This window comes from Vulpes vulpes, chromosome 1 (genome assembly GCF_048418805.1).
Source record: "Vulpes vulpes isolate BD-2025 chromosome 1, VulVul3, whole genome shotgun sequence".
NCBI classification, from domain to species: domain Eukaryota; kingdom Metazoa; phylum Chordata; class Mammalia; order Carnivora; family Canidae; genus Vulpes; species Vulpes vulpes.
In genome coordinates, this window is record NC_132780.1 from 99,056,423 (window position 1) to 99,074,856 (window position 18,434).

Sequence of the window (18,434 nt, forward strand, 5' to 3'; positions counted from 1 at the left end):
TGCCCTAGATTCACTAACACATAATCCTTATTTAGGGAGAAAAAAGTTTCAGGTGTTGACCTATTTATTTCAATGAAGGAAAAACCACCCCCAACATTCAATTCCTAGTCGATTATGAATTAAATCCAAGTAACTAAAAGCAAGTTTGAGAGACACAGATTAACAAAATCAACCTCTATGAATTTTGATATACTTAAACCCCAGTAAATCCTACTCTGACAGTTATTTCCACCTGAGTTTATGAGTGCTCTTGCAAGTGCTAACATGCCAAAGTGCAATCAAACCTGTCAGAGTAGGATAAAGAAAAGTACACATACGAAAATGTTCCCGCTACGGTTTCTATGTGAGTTTTTTTCCTCACAAAGAGAAGTACAAATCTTAACTTTTCTTAATTTCTTGAATAAAAATGCACATTGTATTTTGTAAATGTACAGGCTATACAGATGAGCACTTTCTGAACTATGACCCTGCAGTCCTTTTTTTAACCTAGTCACTAATTATCCCCAATATTTATAGCTTACATGACCAAAATTAGTAAATAGATTGTGACTCATAGCCTGCTAGACTTAGAGCAATTACCATGGAGCATCTGTATTTTCCTCGGGCACGTGGGTGGCTCGGTCTGATTCTTGATTTCGACTCAGGTCACGATCTCGGGGTCGTGAGGTCGAGCCCCTTGTGGGGCTCCATGCCCAGTGGGAAATCAGATTTTTTCTTTCCCTCTCTCTTTGCCCCTCCCGCACTCATTCTCTCTTAATCTCTCTCACTCAAAATAAATAAATAAATCTTAAAAAAAAAAAAAAAAAACCCTTTCAAACAAAAGAACATCTCTATTTTCCTGACTCACCTCGGCTATGTGGAAATAAGTACCCCAGTCTCTCCTTTTAGAAAAGACATGGGAAGTTTAGCATTACAAAATGTTACCTCACAGCTCTTGTGATCTTGGGCGAGTTTGAATCCTTTTCTCCCATCACAGTAACAAGAGTAACCTCCAGGGTAGTTGACACAAAGTTGAGCACACAGATTCTCAGAGCATTCGTCCACATCTGGGGTAAAAGAGAACATAAATCTTATTATCTTCTGAATATTCAATCCAATAGGAGTATTCTGATTTTAGTAAAAGATCATCAGTGACAACGGAGGCGCCTGGGTGGCTCAGTGGGTCAAGCATCGGACACTTATTTCAGCTCAGGCCATGAGCTCAGGGTGGGGAGATGGAGCCTCGCATCTTGCTCCATGCTCACGTGGTGTTGGCTGAGATTTTTCTCCTTCTCCCTCTGTCCTCCCCTGCGCTTGTGTTTGCTGGCTCTCTCCCAAGTAAATTAAATAAATAATCATCAGTGATTATAATAGGTTCTCAGTAAAAGAAATCTCTTAATAACATGAAATCATATTTCAACGTGTGGCATGGAAATTTAAATGAGTTGCAAGTGTAATTTCTATCTATTTACACAAGTCAAACAACAAATTTTGATGTATAACTTTCCATACTAAATAATTAATTAAAATATCCCAACTATACATAGCATAGTTATGCTATATAGCATATATAGTGCTATATATCCCAATTATATATCCCAATTATTCCATACTAAATGAGTAATAAAAAATATCTCAACTATCTATTTACACAAGTCAAACAACAGATGTTAATGTATAACTTTCCATACTAAGTAAATAATAAAAATATCCCAAATATACTAATGATTAATAAGAATATCCCAACTATAAATTTTCCAATTTCTGAATTTGAAGGAAAAAAGACTGAGCGTCTCAAGGCAACCATCATTTCTAACTACATGAATTCCACTGAGACTGCCTCCCAGTTGTTTTCTTTGATGAAAAGAAAGGGAAGGAAAAGGAGAGGAGGGAGGGAGGGGGAGGAGGAAGACAGAAGGGAAGAGAGAGGAAGGGGAAAAAAAATCCCTCTTAACTGAAGGTTAATATAATCAGGTATTATGTAATATCAAGAACCTTTGACATTCCATAATGCAGTGACCGGTAGTGACAATAAATTTAAGGACATATCTTTATTTCTTATAATTTAAAAAAGAAAAACAAAACCCCTATACTGTGAAATCTTCTAGATAGCCCTGTCCTCACTCCATATTTTGAGAAAATCATCCTTGAAAAGTTGTAATAACATGCTCCAGCTAGTCTACTTCAGAGCTACATGACATCCTTGATATTTTCAATGAATGCACCCTGAGATCCTTGAAAATTTGCAAGTACATAAATGCATATATTCGTAGCATATAAATTCCCTCCATTAAATGCCCTAAAGTACAACTCCAAAATTAATGATCTCTTAGCATTAAAATTAAATTGCAGATAGTTAACACAATATGAATAGTGTACCTATGTGTCATGCACACAGCCCTTAAAAACAAAATCTGTCATTCACTGAATAAAAACTACAATATACATGATCAAGTTGGCTAAAACAAATCTGAATATTACCACAGTAATTTCTTTTTTTTTTTTTTAAGATTTTATTTATTTATTCATGAGAGACAGAGAGAGAGAAGCAGAGACACAGGCAGAGGGAGAAGCAGGCTCCGTACCAGGGAGCACGACGTGGGACTCGACCCCAGGTCTCCAGCATCACACCCTGGGCTGAAGGCAGCGCTAAACCACTGAGCCACCCAGGCTGCCCTACCACAGTAATTTCTATCTAGAGTTGTGGGAGAACAGAAATGGTGTGTGGAGGGAATATTTTTTGGTGATTGCACAGGAGGTAAAACTTCAAAATATCAAGAGAAGGAGATATATTCGAAAAAAACCTATTCTAAAATTACTATTGATTTAGGCAAATTCATAGAAACAGAAATTAGATTAAAGGTTATCTCCCAAAAAGTAGATAGAAACAGAAAGTAGATGAGAGTTTGGGAGAGGGAGGAGGGGTAATTTATTGCTTAATGGTTACAGAGTTCTGTTTGGGATGATGAAAAACTTTGGAGAGAGATAGCAGTAATGACTCCATAATCATGTGAAAGTAATTAATGGCACTGAATTATACCCTTAAAAATGGTTAAAAGGGTACATTACATCATATACATATATTTATATATGTATTCATATATATATACATATATATGTATATATATACATATTCATATATATATACATATTCCCATATTAGAAAATCACTATTGATTTGTTTTAGTTATGATATTGAATTTATTTTTTTAAAAAAACTTAAAGGAGGGCAGCCCGGGCGGCTCAGGGGTTTAGTGCTGCCTGTAGCCCAGGGCATGATCCTGGAGACCCGGGATCAAGTCCCACCTAGGGCTCCCTGCATGGAGCCTGCTTCTCCCTCTGCCTGTGTCTCTGCCTCTCTTTCTCTCTCTCTCATGAATAAAAAAATAAAATCTTAAAAAAAAAAAAACTTAAAAGAGGACATGAGGTAATTTGTTTCTATGATTAAAAAATATATATCAAAAATATATATATATATATATCCCTTTAATACCTCTATGCCACCCGAGTCACACCCAGCAGCACTCCTTGGCCTAAATGAGTCCAAAGGGCTCCCTCAAATCCACAGGCACTGACAGTACTAATCAATAATTCTCAAATTTCTAGAGCTCGGTTGTTGTTCAAATATGATGAGATTTTTCTTTTGTATGTATTTAATTACAACAGAACTATATCATTTCTTATTTAAGAATAAATGACACACTGATCCAGGCACAGAAAATCATCAAAAAGCTGGGTATAAAACCAGAAGGTTTCAATCCATTCGCGTTACACCCATGTGATTTTTAAACTTGTTTTCTTTTTGTATGTGTGTTTTTCCTTCCAGGTTGAAATTCTTTTCATCTTTGAATATGGTTTAAACAATGAGAAGGTACGTTTATCTGGCTTTTATCTTACATGGGAGGTCTCCAATTCACACACAGCTCAGGAGGCAAACGGAGGGCGCAAGGCTGAACCCAAAGACCACGTGTCTTACATGCTTTTACTCAGAACAAAGCCAGCGACTACCCGATTGACTAAGCTGTATCATGGGACTTGTCAGACCGAACCAATGCTTCCAATATCAAGTCAAGGCTCCAACCCACCCTCTCTACCATCCACAATGGCACCACCACAGGTCTACCTTCACAAGACTTCAGCGCAGGATTGTATCTGTAGCCTTCCGCACATTCGCATTCATAGTCCCCGGGGATGTTCTTGCACACAGCTGCGCCACAAATGTCCGGCATTATCGAGCATTCATCCACATCTATAAGGGAAACCAAAATATTAACAAACCTTTTTCCCATACCAGAAGATACTAGCAAAGAACCCTTGATTTGTGTTTCCTGGATCTAGTTTATTACATGTGATGAGACAACAGAGTGGCCAGGGAATAACAAAATTTTAGATCTATCATCATGTTTTCGCTTACTAAACATGATTTCTTCATACAAACATATAAGGAATTTGATGTTTGCTAAGTTCTTTATAGTTCTGTAAAAGAGAAGAAGGCTTTAGTTATTTTCTTATCTACCAAGTTATATTGCGAGAATAAATGGGAGAAAAGATTCCTCATATTCTTTTTTTTTAAGATTTATTTGTTTATTCATGAGAGACAGAGAGAGAGGCAGAGACAAAGGCAGAAGGAGAAGCAGACTCCTCACAAGGAGCCCGATATGGGACTCAATCCCAGGACCTGAGGTCAGGTGGCAACCTGAGCCAAAGGCAGACGCTCAACTGCTGAGCCACCCAGCGTCCCAAGATTCCCCATATTCTTAATATAGATCCCCAAATATGTTTTTTAAATATATTCTTCAAAGTAGATTTACTCTGTATTATCAAAAATATAAAAAATAAAAATGAGGTGGCTCCTCAGTGAGGTTTTCCTTTGGAAATGGACAGTAGCTAAATCTGCATACTATTATTGTTGGCTAAACCCCTCAAGAGTAATTCAAATTTAAAAGGGAATTGAGTGAGGTCTCAAAGTATTATAAAATCCCAATACAGATTTTAGTGCTACATTAATATCCAGAAGCATTTATTATACTACATGGTGGAGTAGGAAACAAATTAGATAAAAGCATGTATGAGAAAAACAAAACAAGCAACAGAAATAGTTCAATGGCGACGTAATTATTAGCAAACTGTTCTCTTTTGTACTCTCTGGAGACAGATAAGTTCAGAATGGAAAATATATTTTCTACTCCATAAAACTCTAAAAATTTCTTACAATGGCATGTAAATCTACGATTACATCAAATAAAATATTCATTTTTTTTAAAAGAGCTATAAAAATCCATATTTTAAAAGAAAGTGGAAACATATGACTAAAACTATTTGGTTTGAGGCATATTATAGAGAATTATCTAAATCATATGAGTTCATGTTATAGCACATTGATTTTATTACTCTAGACTGACATCTAACATCTGATGAAAAGTTTTATTCTTACATTTTTAGACAATTACAGGCAACTTGATCTCAGGCACATCCACATCTTGGCAAAGGCCCTATTTTAATCGTTGTATACATATTCTTCTATCACCTGGTTCATGGATAAAGACTGTGTGAATGAAGTATACAAGAACATATGTTCTGGTCATCAGGGACATTCTCCTGCGTAAGAGAACTTTTGTAAAAATCTATATACAAGTGTATTAACTGAATGGATAAGAATTAAACACCTTTTTTTAATTAAATACCTTTTAATGAAAAATGTACATCCACAACTTATTGAGGACAGACCATTCAAGTATTTAAATGCAGAAGTATGAATGGGTATTAGTTGCTTATAGAATGTGTGAAGTATCCTGAATTATGATGGTTTTCTATAACGTGTTCTAAGAGTGTTGGTATTCTCAATTTCTGACTTCAAAAAGACCTTCAAATAGGCAGACAAGAAAGCTGTATGGTCACAAACTGGATAATGGTTTAGGAGAAATTGTTACTTAACGCAGTTCACTTTATTTTTATTTTTTTAAGATTTTATTTATTCATAAAAGACACACAGAGAGAGGCAGAGACACAGGCAGAGGGAGAAGCAGGCTCCCTGCAGGGAGCCCGATGTGGGACTCGATCCCGGGACTCCAGGATCACATCCTGAGCCAAAGGCAGACGCTCAGCTGCTGAGCCACCCAGGCATCCCTGCAGTTCACTTTAGAGTCATTTGATTGCACTTTAAATGATATTATAGTAAATTATACCATGCCAAACACTATAGCACAGTGAGGGACAGATCATCCCTTGAATACGAATTCAATCTGGGGATTTCCCACAGCAGATGTGAACAGAGTTGAACAAGGACACTTTATTTTAACTTACTACATGTTTCCATCTCACAGCAAAAAGAAAAAGGACAAGGAGACAGGGAAGAAGAAAGGAAGGAAGGAAGGAAGGAAGGAAGGAAGGAAGGAAGGAAGGAAGGAAGGAAAGGGAAAATTATTTCCAATTTCTAGGGTAAAAACTTAACTCCAGGCTGGAAAATTTCATTTTTAGTCATCCACACGTCTAGCACAAATATTTGAAGATTTAATTACAGCAGTTAAAACAGTCAAATGGGAAGGACAATAGGCAGGGGGGGAAAAGGTCAAAATTGTAGGGAAACATAAGGACAAGGAAAAACAAAGGAAATACATGAGTCAAATGACTTGCTGGGAAGCTAAACTGACAGGGATTATTTAAATCTGAAGAAAAAAAATCGTTATGACCAATGATGAGATCTTAAATGTATAAAGAGAAAGGAAACTAGTTTTCATCTTTCCCAAAACCACAACACGAGATAAAGTGCAAGAAGAAACATTTATATTGGATATATGACAGGTATATCTAACAAGGAAATATGAAATGCAGTGGAAGCGGTTATTGAGGATTATGATGGATTACTTGGTATAGCTGTTTATCTTACTGGAGTAAAGGAAATAATATTATAGTGTCTGAGAACAACAAAAACAATGATTTTGCAAAGGCTCGAGTAAGCAAGGACTTGCCCTGAAACTTTATCACTATGTCATTAAATTCTTTATTCAAATGCGCATACGCACACATACACCTAGTGAGAAAACATAAAACAATAAATAATAAAATACAGTAAGAAAGCAATGAAAAGTTCTATAAATAACACAATACTCCATAAACATTCAACGAAAAGGCTCGTATCACAAGGCTTCAAGGTGGGTAACAATGTATATTTATTACAAGTACTTGGAACCAGAGAGTTCCAAGAATTTCCTGGGGAAATTCCTCTAAGTGAGCTTTGCTCTCGCACCGTGAACGCCTTCTTGCTCTCACCTTTGCAGTCCTTCTTATTCAAAAGCATAACAAAACCACTTTTACAGGAACAGTGGTAACTTCCAGGTGTATTATCGCACATCTGGCTGCAACCTCCATTTATATTTGAGGGATCTTTGCACTCGTTTATATCTAGGAAGGGAAAAATAAATGATTATTTAAAGCAATAAGGCCTTTGGAGAACTTTCCAGGAGGCCAATCCGGGTGAGTCAAGCAGATGCAGAATACGTACCGTACTCACACCTGTCGCCCTGCCAGCCTGGCTTACAGATGCAAGTGAATGTAGCTTGGCCATCCCTGCAGGTCTTGTATCCATCCTCGTTGCACGGCAGAGGGCTACACTGGTCTGGAATGGCTGAGGGAGACAAACAACTATTTAGTTTTTACCCTGTGGCACAGTCAAAAAGAATTATATACCCTTTAATACAAATCCTGTGCACGGAGCCTGTAACCAATGGAAAAAATCACGACTCCTTCCCTCAAACAATACTTTTTCATAGAAAAGTGAGTCCATTATTTTTCCCCCTGTGGTCATTTATCTCATTTCCCAAACTGCACACCTGAGTGAGATCACATGGCATCTGTCCGTCTCTGGCTGGCCTGCCTTGCCCAGCATAACACTCTCCAGCTCCTGGCTACGCTGCCACAAATAGCAAGATTTCATTCTTTTTTAAAAAGAGAGAGGCAGACCAAGAGGCCGACTCCTACCTGTGGAGAATGAGCTGATGGTTGGCTGAGGGGACGTGGGTGAGGAGATGGGTGAATGGGCCACGGGGGTTGGGGGGTGCACTTGTCATAAGCACCGGGTGTTGTATGTAGTTGTTGAGTCGCTACATTGTGCACCTGACTCTCATATTGCACAGTACATTGGCTAACTGGAATTTAAATAAAAAATTTTTCAAAAAGAAAGAAAACACATACCTTACTAAAAAAAGTGAGTCCATTAGATAAATCTTTACAATTATTTTGCAAAAGGGAACTACTTTTATATTTGCAAATATATACAACTACACTATATACAATATATATCTACAACTGTAATTTGTTATTTTTTTGTACAAATTACCTTATTTGATCCTTAAAACAATTCAGTGAGGTAGGCAGAACAAATAAAACTACTCAGTATCAATAAAAAAAAGAATTTGGGGCTTCTGATTTGGGCCAAGATGAAGTAACAGGGACTAGATTTATCCTTCCTGCCTTAAATAAATGCAACTCTGCTCAAAAACACATAAAGGTTTCCAGACACTGGACAGAGTTCGGGGAGCAGAGTACTGGGGATTCCTCAGGGAAGGCCGTTTTCTTCACAAAACGTTCCAGCACCTGATCACCATCTTAAATGATATGCCCATTTGTGGGTCTGTGGTCTCTCCCCTACTAGACACCTCAATGGTCCCTTCGTTCCAGCACATTTCCACACCTGTTTCTCAAGCCTCCTAGTTAACTCTGCAAGTTCCTTCTGACACATTCCCTTTGCTTAAGTTAGCCTGAAGAATTTTCCATTACACATTAAAAAAAAAAAAAAAAAAAAAAATTAAACCTAACCAAAACCTAATTTCCAAATTTTTCAACAAAGTTTTTGTGAAAAGTAGTAACAAACTAGGTATTATTAAAATTATAAAAAAGCTAAACAGTTTATTTTCATATCCTTTGGTAAATTAAAAAATAAAGTATGGGATTAAATACACACGTTCAGGCAAACTGTCTTACCTGTGTAATTACAATCAATTTAAAATCAGAGAAAATGGAGACCAATGAGTATTTGGATAATGTCAATGCCACATGTAAATTATTCACTAGATGAACATCCCGATTTACACCTTGCACTTTCACCTTTTCGTCTTGGACTCTCATCTGGGAAATTGGGAAGTTAGAGACAAGTAATCTGCCAGAATTATCACTAGGCCCTACACGAACAGCAGGAGAAGGCTAATTTGATGTTCTAACACTTTTACATTTATGTTGCTGACGCCAAAAGCTAGAAGAACAAACATGACATCACCTTAACCTGATCATCAACTAGAACATGAGGTCGTAACTACATGATTATTTATGAAACAACACTCAAAGCCATCAGGAATAAAATCCTGAATCAATACCCTAAAGCTTGGTAAACAAGGAACTGTTCAACTTAAACAGTAGGTGAAATATTTATTTTGAGTAAAAGAGCAGCATTTAATTTGAGAAAAAAGACATTCTCTCAAGTGGTTTTGAGAATACCTCCTTGCTGGGCATGAACACTTCCAGGGCTCATTTGTTGATTCTACACATTATACGTTTACATGGTGTACCTTATTCACTTATGGGTTTTTACTTTGTTTTGTTTTTTAAATGGATGGTAGAGGTGTTTACCAGTGACACAGCTCCTTAGATCGGGGTAAGCATCAGTGGAGAGGCGCGCAGCAGTGAACAATCCAGCTCGGAAAGAGCCAAGACAACCTGTAAGTACAAATGTAATCGCTTACTTTATCTGAAATCGTGGTGGAGGTAGAAATTATCCAAAGTGATAGAACATTCATCTTCCTGTGGATTTATAGGATTTGGCATTCAAAATGTCATCCCTAAATGTTTCCAACCTACATTTCTGAAAAATTAAAAATTCTACAAGGAAGATTACAGTAAGTACAGAATCATGAAAAACTGGTTTATGGAAGCTTCTTTTTGAAGAAGAACCCCAAAGCAAGACATGAAAAAGATCTCAGATTAACAGAAAAATTCATTGGCAAGTAAATCTATATTCTTAACTCTTCAGCAGACGCCCAAATTTACCCTCAAATCTGTAGACCAGAGCCTAATTTAAAAGTGTCTATAATTAAGTCAAGTCACTGTTTTTGATCGCTTCGGGCAACTTCTAATTCTTCCGCTGTTGCATAGGGAGTAATAACAACATTGGTATAATGCCTCACTGTTACAAAGTAGGTTTACTTCTTTCATTTTATTCCTCACTATTATTCTGCAAAATTAGATACAGCAATGTGGCAGCCAAAACGGCTGAAATAACAGGTAAATATTTACATACTTACATTAACTCGGAGTCCTTTAGTGTCAACAACATAACAGTTCTTAGTAGTCACTGAAGACGTCATTGATATATACAGACATATCTATGGATGTCAATCACTTCATTGGACAGCCAATCCCAACTTGCTAAAGAAGTGGTATTTTGATTTCCTTCTGCTGAGCAACAACCCCCCAAATTAGAGGCTTCAACAATCACTGCATTTTGCTCACCGTCTGTGGGTCAAATATTCAGAAAGGGTTCAGCTGGGCTGTGTGTCCCTGCGGCACATAGAGTAAGCCAGGGAAGCTGAGGCTGGAAGGACCACCCCCAGCTGGCTTCTGGCTCGGGCTCCCTGACATCTCTCCCTGTCCTGGGCCATGTCATGCTTCAGGGCTTCTCCATGTGGTGGGGTTTCTCCTGGCAGGATGGTCCTAAAGGGACACCTCTTTCACGGCAGCTGGCTTCCAGGAGGAAGAAACCAGAAGCTGCAGGCCTAATGAAGAGGCACTTTGTCACCTCGACCACAGTCTGCCGGTCAAGGCAACCCCAGGGCACACCCAAGTGCAGGGAGCAGGGAGGCCCTGTATCTTTAGGATCACTCCATGCTGCTGCCACATATGTAACTGCTTCGCATTTTTGACTTGTTAAAACTTTATTCCCCTGCAAGCAATCATCACTATTATAATCCACCCCCCACCTGTGGAAGATACTCAGGTCGCCACCGGTTCCCACCTCTACCAGTTGCATGACAATGGACTGGTATGCATAAGAAATGCATAAGAAATACATTTCCAGGGCTTTCAGGAATCATCAGATCATTAGATAGGCAGGTGCTTAGTGGCTTTTCAGAGGTGTGTTCCCACCAGAGAACTTAAGAACTTCTCTATCTTGGCTTTCTAATTTTTGCCATAATAGGCAATAAAGTGATATATCATGCTGTTTTTCTGATTTCTAGTGAGATGGGACATACATGTATGTCATTTAAAAAATGTCTGTGTTCTCCTCTGAAAATGTTCCTTATTAACTTTTTTTCTATTGGCAGTTATTTGTTTATGTGGGTTTGCAGAAATTTAAACATTATGAATATCATCTGATCCTGTTATCTGTCTCTTAACCTTATCTTTTATGTCTCTTTTAAAAGAAGTTCTTAATTCTCTTCTAATCAAATTTACCAATTATTTTGTCTTAAGGTTTGTGCATTTGCGGTTTTTTTCCATGCCATTGTTTACAAAGATAGTCTACTGTATTATTTCTTTAATTTCATGGTTTTACTTTAACATTTTTTAAGTGTCTTTATTCCATCTGGAATACACCATTACATTTGTTGTTACTTAAAAACCCAAATTTATATTTTTGATTAGTTAGCCAATCTCCCCCACACTAGTATCTCAACAATTCAGTGATTTGCGGTGTTATCTTTATCAAATATTAGGCTGGCATATATACATGGGTCTGTCTCTGAATGCTGTAGTGTCATTAGTCTACGTGTTCTCACAATATCATATAATTTTCTTTCTATACCTTTGAATTATTAATATTTGATGAGGGGCTTCGTCCTTTTACATTTTTAAAGGTTTATTTAGACATGCGGAGACTTTTATTCCCTGATTTATAGGCTAAACTGAACTTCCTGGATTCCTTTTAAAAAAAAATCTATCTGAAATTCTAAATGAGATTGCTTTTAATAGATAGATTAATTTGGAAAGAATTGTTCTCCTTTGAGTACCACTCAATCAAGGTCATGAAATGTCTTTCCATGATTTCAGCTTATCCTCTATGTTCTTAATTCAAGTTTTAAATTTTTTCTCTATAGAGGTCTTATGAGATTTGTTGTTATAGCAGGAGGTATTATTATCTTTTCATTTTCTATTGTACTATTTGTGTAAAGAACTACTACTGATTTTTATAGACTAATCTTAGAGCTATCTAAAAATCTCTCATGTGCTCTAAAATATTGTCTATGGATCTTATTCCTAAGTATATCTCATATAAGTTATAATTATTGATAGGTATATATTTTGCCAATGACCTACATAATTCTTATTTATTTCTCTTTCCTTATTGCATTGGCTATAACTTCCAGTGCTTCTCTTCTTATCATCAATCATGAAGAGACTACATATAAAGTTTATCCAGCAAGTATAATGTTTACTCCAGATTTGGGGGTTTTTTTTCTTCCTTCCTTTTTTCCCTTCTTCCTCCTTTTTTCCTTTCCTTCTTTCTTGCTCTCCTGTTGTGCATATTTCATTAGAGTGACCATACATGCCAATTTCCCCAAGACAGTCCTATTTTTTTCTTTTTTACCTGGCATTTACCTAGGGTAGTACTAGTCCTAGACTAAAGTATCAAAATTTGTTAATTATATGGTTATTCTGCATAACCTTCACCAAGCTCAGGAAGTTCTCTTATAATCATAGTTTACAAAAGTTTTATAATTAAGTGCTGAACTTTATCAACTGCTTTTTCTGTATGAATCGAGGTAATAATGTACTATTTATGTGGACAATTACATTGGTAAATTGTCTGATATTAAACTATTCTTGAATTTCTGGAAAGAACCTTACTTTATTATGATATATTATTTTTAATACATGTTAGATTAGATTGTATATCATTTTATTTAGAATTAATTTATAATTGAAATGGAATTTTATTTTTAATTTCTTGTTCCCATCTGATTTTGTTTTTTGTTTTTTATATTTATTGAAGTTTGATTTGCCAACATATAGCATAACACCCAGTGCTCATCCCAAGTGCCCCCCTCAGTGCCTATGACCCAGTTACCTCATCCCCCCACCCACCTCCCCTTCTACTACCCCTTATTCGTTTCCCAGAGTTAGGTGTCTCTCATGTTTTGTCTCCCTCTCTGATATTTCTCACTCACTTTCTCTCCTTTCCCCTATAATCTCTTTCCCTATTTTTTATATTCCCCGTATGAAGTATGAATGAAACCATATAATGATTGTCCTTCTCCGATTGACTTACTTCACTCAGCATAATACCCTCCAGTTCTATCCATGTTGAAGCAAATGGTGGGTATTTGTCATTTTAATGGCTGAGGAATATTCCATTGTATACATAGACCACAGTTTCTTGGTTTCTTTATCCATTCATCTTTCAAAGGACAAGGAGGCTCTTTCCACAGTGTGGCTATTGTGGACATTGCTGCTATAAACATTGGGATGCAGGTGTCCCGGCGTTTCACTGCATCTGTATCTTTGGGGTAAATCCCCAGCAGTGCAATTGCTGGGTCATACGGTTGCTCTAGTTTTAACTCTTGGAGGAACCTCCACACAGTTTTCCAGAGTGGCTGCACCAGTTCACATTCCCACCAACAGTGCAAGCAGGTCCCCCTTTCTCCACATCCTCTCCAACATTTGTTCTTTCCTGTCTTGTTGATTTTCGCCATTCTCACTGGTGTGAGGTGGGATCTCATGGTGGTTTTGATTTGTATTTCCCTGATGGCAAGTGATGCAGAGCATTTTCTCATGTGCCTGTTGGCCATGTCTATGTCTTCCTCTGTGAGATTTCTGTTCATGTCTTTTGCCCATTTCATGATTGGATTGTTTGTTTCTTGGGTGTTGAGTTTAATAAGTTCTTTATAGATCTTGGATACTAGCCCTTTATCTGATAGGTCACTTGCAAATATCTTCTCCCATTCTGTAGGGTGTCTTTTAGTTTTGTTGACTGTTTCTTTTGCTGTGCAGAAGCTCTTATCTGATTTTGGAACCAAGATTACACCAAGTTTTCTAAATAAGCTCACAGCGTAGAATCTTATTCTTTCTTCTAGGACACTTTTATAAAAGAAAATTTAACAATTTTTTTTTTTTTAATTTGGAAGGAGTCATCTATAAAACATCTGGCTCTGGATTTGAGCAAGGAAGGGGGCTTTGGTTGAGGTTTTACTTGTTTAGTAATTATTTGTAACCAAGTTATCTACTTCATATAAAATTAAAATGTTTTATATTTTTCTGGGAATGTATCCATTTTATCAAATTTCCAAATATATTTTGGTATAGCGATTTGTATTATTTTGTGATTACATTTTATGATTATCTTTATCATTATAAATTCAATCTAAGTTGGGCTTATCGTATTTCCTCTTTTTATCCTACTCTTTGTGTTTTGGCATTTTCTTTTTCCTTCTTTTTCTTTTTCCTTAATTATTCTTGTTAGGGGTCAATCTAACTTACTAACTTAGTGAATCTTCTCTTTTGTTTTCTTTTAACTTATTTCTATCTTTATTTTTGTTAGTTCCTTATTTCTTGTTATTAAGAGTTTGCAGTATTGTACTTTTAAATTTTTTTTCTTGATTTGTTTGTTTAGGTCAGCGTTTAAACACTCCTCTTACTACTGCCTCAGCAGTCAGTGCCCCACTTTCTACACACACATATTAGGTCAAACCAGCCTTCAGTTTATCCATGGATTTTTTCACACTTCTTGTTTTTCATTTTATGTTGTTATCATTAGTGCCTGGAATGCCAATGTTTCCCTTGAGATGATTTTAAGAGAAGGAGTCAGCAGTCTGGGCTAATTCACCAACTTGGCAAGAATGAGAAACTAAGTTTCTAATATTTATATTTAAGCTCAGAACCTAACATTTCTCCAAAGAAGTTTCTCTCTCATTAATACAATCATCCACTCTGTCATGTAATATTTTAAAGACTCACATAAATAGTAGAGCTATTTGTTCTACTTTCTATGGAAAAGAACAACTTAAAAACTTATGTTTGTATAATGAAACCCAGATTATTCCTTATCAAATTTCATGTTTCCAATGCAGTACATAGGATATGTGGATAAACTGAAGTACTCTCTGAACCCCTGAATCTCTAAACACCACCCACTGTGTTAGTATTAGTGGTCTAAGTTCTTGGGTGTCTTTATCTCACTGTAATGAGATTCCTGAATAACCAAGATAACTGTAAAGTTATGTGAGCCTTGCCAAGAACAAGATTATAAAGTCGGTTTTTTCCCCACCAATTTGCGCCATTGGCCTATAGAATACATACATCAAATGACAGAAAAGTATAAGTTAAGTAGAGCATTTTTTTCTGATTTCAATGGTAGAATTTATTGCGTACACCTATACATACATAAAGACCAAAATATAGATTGCGGATCAAAAAATAAAATATAATAAAAGGTATAGCTTTATTTTATATTATGGTTGGTTAAATAATAATACTTTATGTTTGAAGAAAGTTTGATGTAGTAAAAAAATCTAATCTATATAAATATACTTATTTGGTATTCCCAACAGGTCTGAAGTTAGAAAATATAATTATGGTGCACATTTAAATTCAGAACCTACAAAAGCTAAATAACTTGCTTAACTTGACACAATAGAAATCTTTAGATCTGGGAGTAAAGCCTGCATCTTATGGGGTTGTTTTTGTTTTTGCTTTCTGGCACTTGGTTTTTCTACCATGCCTCCAAATAATAAAAGCAAAGAGGAAAGCAATTTGAGTAGAGCCAGAAAAGAGGAAGTTGAGAAAGATAAAAGGAGAAAAAAGAAAAGTATTTTATCTAAGGAATTTTTCCTAAATACATAGAGCTGTATTAAAATGTATTAAGATTATTTATCTATATCCAAATGTTCTCTGTGATCAAAAGTATGTACTTCTAGAGTGCTGCTGATGCCTGCAAAAACACAGCTTCATTACATGGACCTAAAAAAACAAGGATTAATTTTATATATATATATAAAGTTATTTATAAAGTTATATATAAAGTTATTTATATATATAAAGTTATTTATATATATATAAAATATATATTATATATATATATTATTTATTCATTCATGGGAGATACAGAGAGAGAGAGGCAGAGACACAGGCAGAGGGAGAAGCAGGCCCCCTGTAGGGAGCTTGATGCAGGACTCAATCCCAGGACCCCGGGGTCATGACCTGAGCCAAAGGCAGATGCTCAACCACTGAGCCACCAGGTGCCCCTGACATTATTTCTTGCTAGAAACTTATTAGGTAAATTGTTATTATTCATTTGACAAATGAGAAAACTATGGCTCATAGAAACTAAATAATTTTAAGATCTTGTAGTAGGTAAATATTAGATTGTAAGTTATAAAAAGAAATTATAACAAGTCAACTGGAAAACACCCCAGAGCCCACAGAACATAAATGGTTATGCCATGAAATTCTAAAGACAGACACCACTGAACTGATGTTCTGCAGCTGTGAAGACAGATAAAATGAGATGTAGTATATTGCAATTGCATCTCCTTGGCTCAGGATGTGCCACACATGTAAGAGTCAGACCATCACAAACACAAACACATGTAAGAATAACCACTTCAGGAATTATGAAAAAGGACACTTGGTTCTAAAAGGGTCTTCTACTTAGTAGTCTTGGGCTCTTATCTTGTTGATTGATTATCATAAATATAAGAACATACCATCATTTCAGAGTAAGGCTCCCTAGGAAAAGGGGAAAGGTATAAATAATCCCCCATCTAAAGATGGCCTCTGGGACTTCCACATGGGTATCCAGAAACAAAACAAAAGCAAACAAAAAGTAAAGCCTTAACTATAATGAAACCTCAAACTTCAAGAGAAATGAGTTTAACAGAAACAATTATTTGCAAAATCATATTAACAACTCTAAGCTGCATAGTTATTAATGCATATTAGATCATATTTCTATGGGGTTCTTTTTTTCCCCCAAGGAGTATTTCCTTTTGATTTCTGCTGGAACCCTCAAGTTGGCTGGGGTAAGGACTGGATGGAAAGAGGCACAAATGGGGAATATTCCAAGCCTAAAGGAGGAGTCAGAGCATGCCTGTGTGGGCTGGACCTACAGAGAGTCCCATCAGAAAGAGGGGACTTTTGAAGACTTGCAAATTATACTCTACTTTTATTGTTTGAAAATGCTGACAACTTTCCCAAGTAATATTAATATATTTAAACATTTGCTTAAAGCAAACTGGAGCTTTGTTATGTTTAACTTATATTGAGCTGAAATAATCTAATCTATTTGAGTGTAGAAATGCCACCTCCTTCCTTGAGACTCCAGAATGGTATCAAAACGCAAAGCATAGATACGATACTTGAGGGAATGGTGAAATGATGTTGCAAAGAAAGACATTGTTAATGATTTCTATAACTATTTAAATTATGATGATTTATATCATAAGCTCTGGAGAGTGTAGAAATCTTTACTTTCATTAAAAGATAAACTATAAGTTCCAGTTATAAAGTAAACAAGTCCTAGGGTATAATGGATAGGATGGTGACTATAGTTAATAACACCGTGTTTTATATTTGAAGGTTGCTAAGAAAGTAGATCTTAAAAGTTCTCATCACGGGAAAAAAAAATAGTAACTATGTGTGGTGACAGATATTAACTAAATTTACTGTGTAGTCATTTTGCAACATTTATATACACGTATTAAATATTATGCTGTATACCTAAAACTATATGTTAACTGTATATCGATATTAAGATAACCCATGACAATTTATATGCTTATAAAGAGTGTCCTGATACCTAAATATAATTCATCATCAGCCCATGGACCTTTATAACAAAGAAACAGAATGAAAAAGACTAAAAGTCAAAATGCCATACATTAATCAATGAATCATTTCAAACTTGTCTACATATCCATAAATAAAAAAACACAGCAAAACTGCATATAAAATGAGATCTTAGTTCCAAAGCTAATTAAATTATATTAGAAGATGAACTTGATCATATCTAAATTACCTTCTATCTCTATGGTTATATAATTGAGATTCTTTCAACTTACCTAAGTATTTTGGATAAAAATAATCCTAGAAAGAAAGAAAAGAAAAAATATATCTTAGCAAGCCTAAATTTCACTATATAGTTAAAACTTAATTTTATTATGTGTTTTATATTAAATATGCAAATATATTACATATAACTATCATTTCCATATTACATTTCTGCTATATAGTAAAATATGCGAGTAGATAACTAATAACATTAAGCCAATAAGACGCTTAGTTTAAATAAATATAGAGCAATAAAATCATGTTACATAAGCTTCTAAACTGAAAACAGGTTCTACTGGAGATGTTACATGTAACATGCGCTTTCTGTTTGTAAATCTTAATTTTTCCAAAATGATCACATATTTATTTGACACATTTCCTATCATGCTGAATACATATGCCAGAGTTAATGTTGAATAACAGTG

The 18,434-nt window shown here is 35.7% G+C and overlaps 1 protein-coding gene across 1 annotated transcript in view; it reads right to left on the reverse strand.

Annotated features, from left to right (window-relative positions):
- PROS1 (protein S) overlaps positions 1–18,434 on the reverse strand; it is a 61,429-nt gene that overhangs the window by 20,473 nt on the left and 22,522 nt on the right. The window contains exons 3-8 of the mRNA XM_025989894.2: positions 18,021–18,045; positions 9,601–9,687; positions 7,481–7,603; positions 7,249–7,380; positions 4,103–4,228; positions 925–1,046 (exon numbers count right to left, since the gene is read on the reverse strand). Of these exons, the coding sequence (XP_025845679.2) occupies positions 925–1,046; positions 4,103–4,228; positions 7,249–7,380; positions 7,481–7,603; positions 9,601–9,687; positions 18,021–18,045 (615 nt within the window). The remainder of the gene's footprint in view (positions 1–924; positions 1,047–4,102; positions 4,229–7,248; positions 7,381–7,480; positions 7,604–9,600; positions 9,688–18,020; positions 18,046–18,434) is intronic.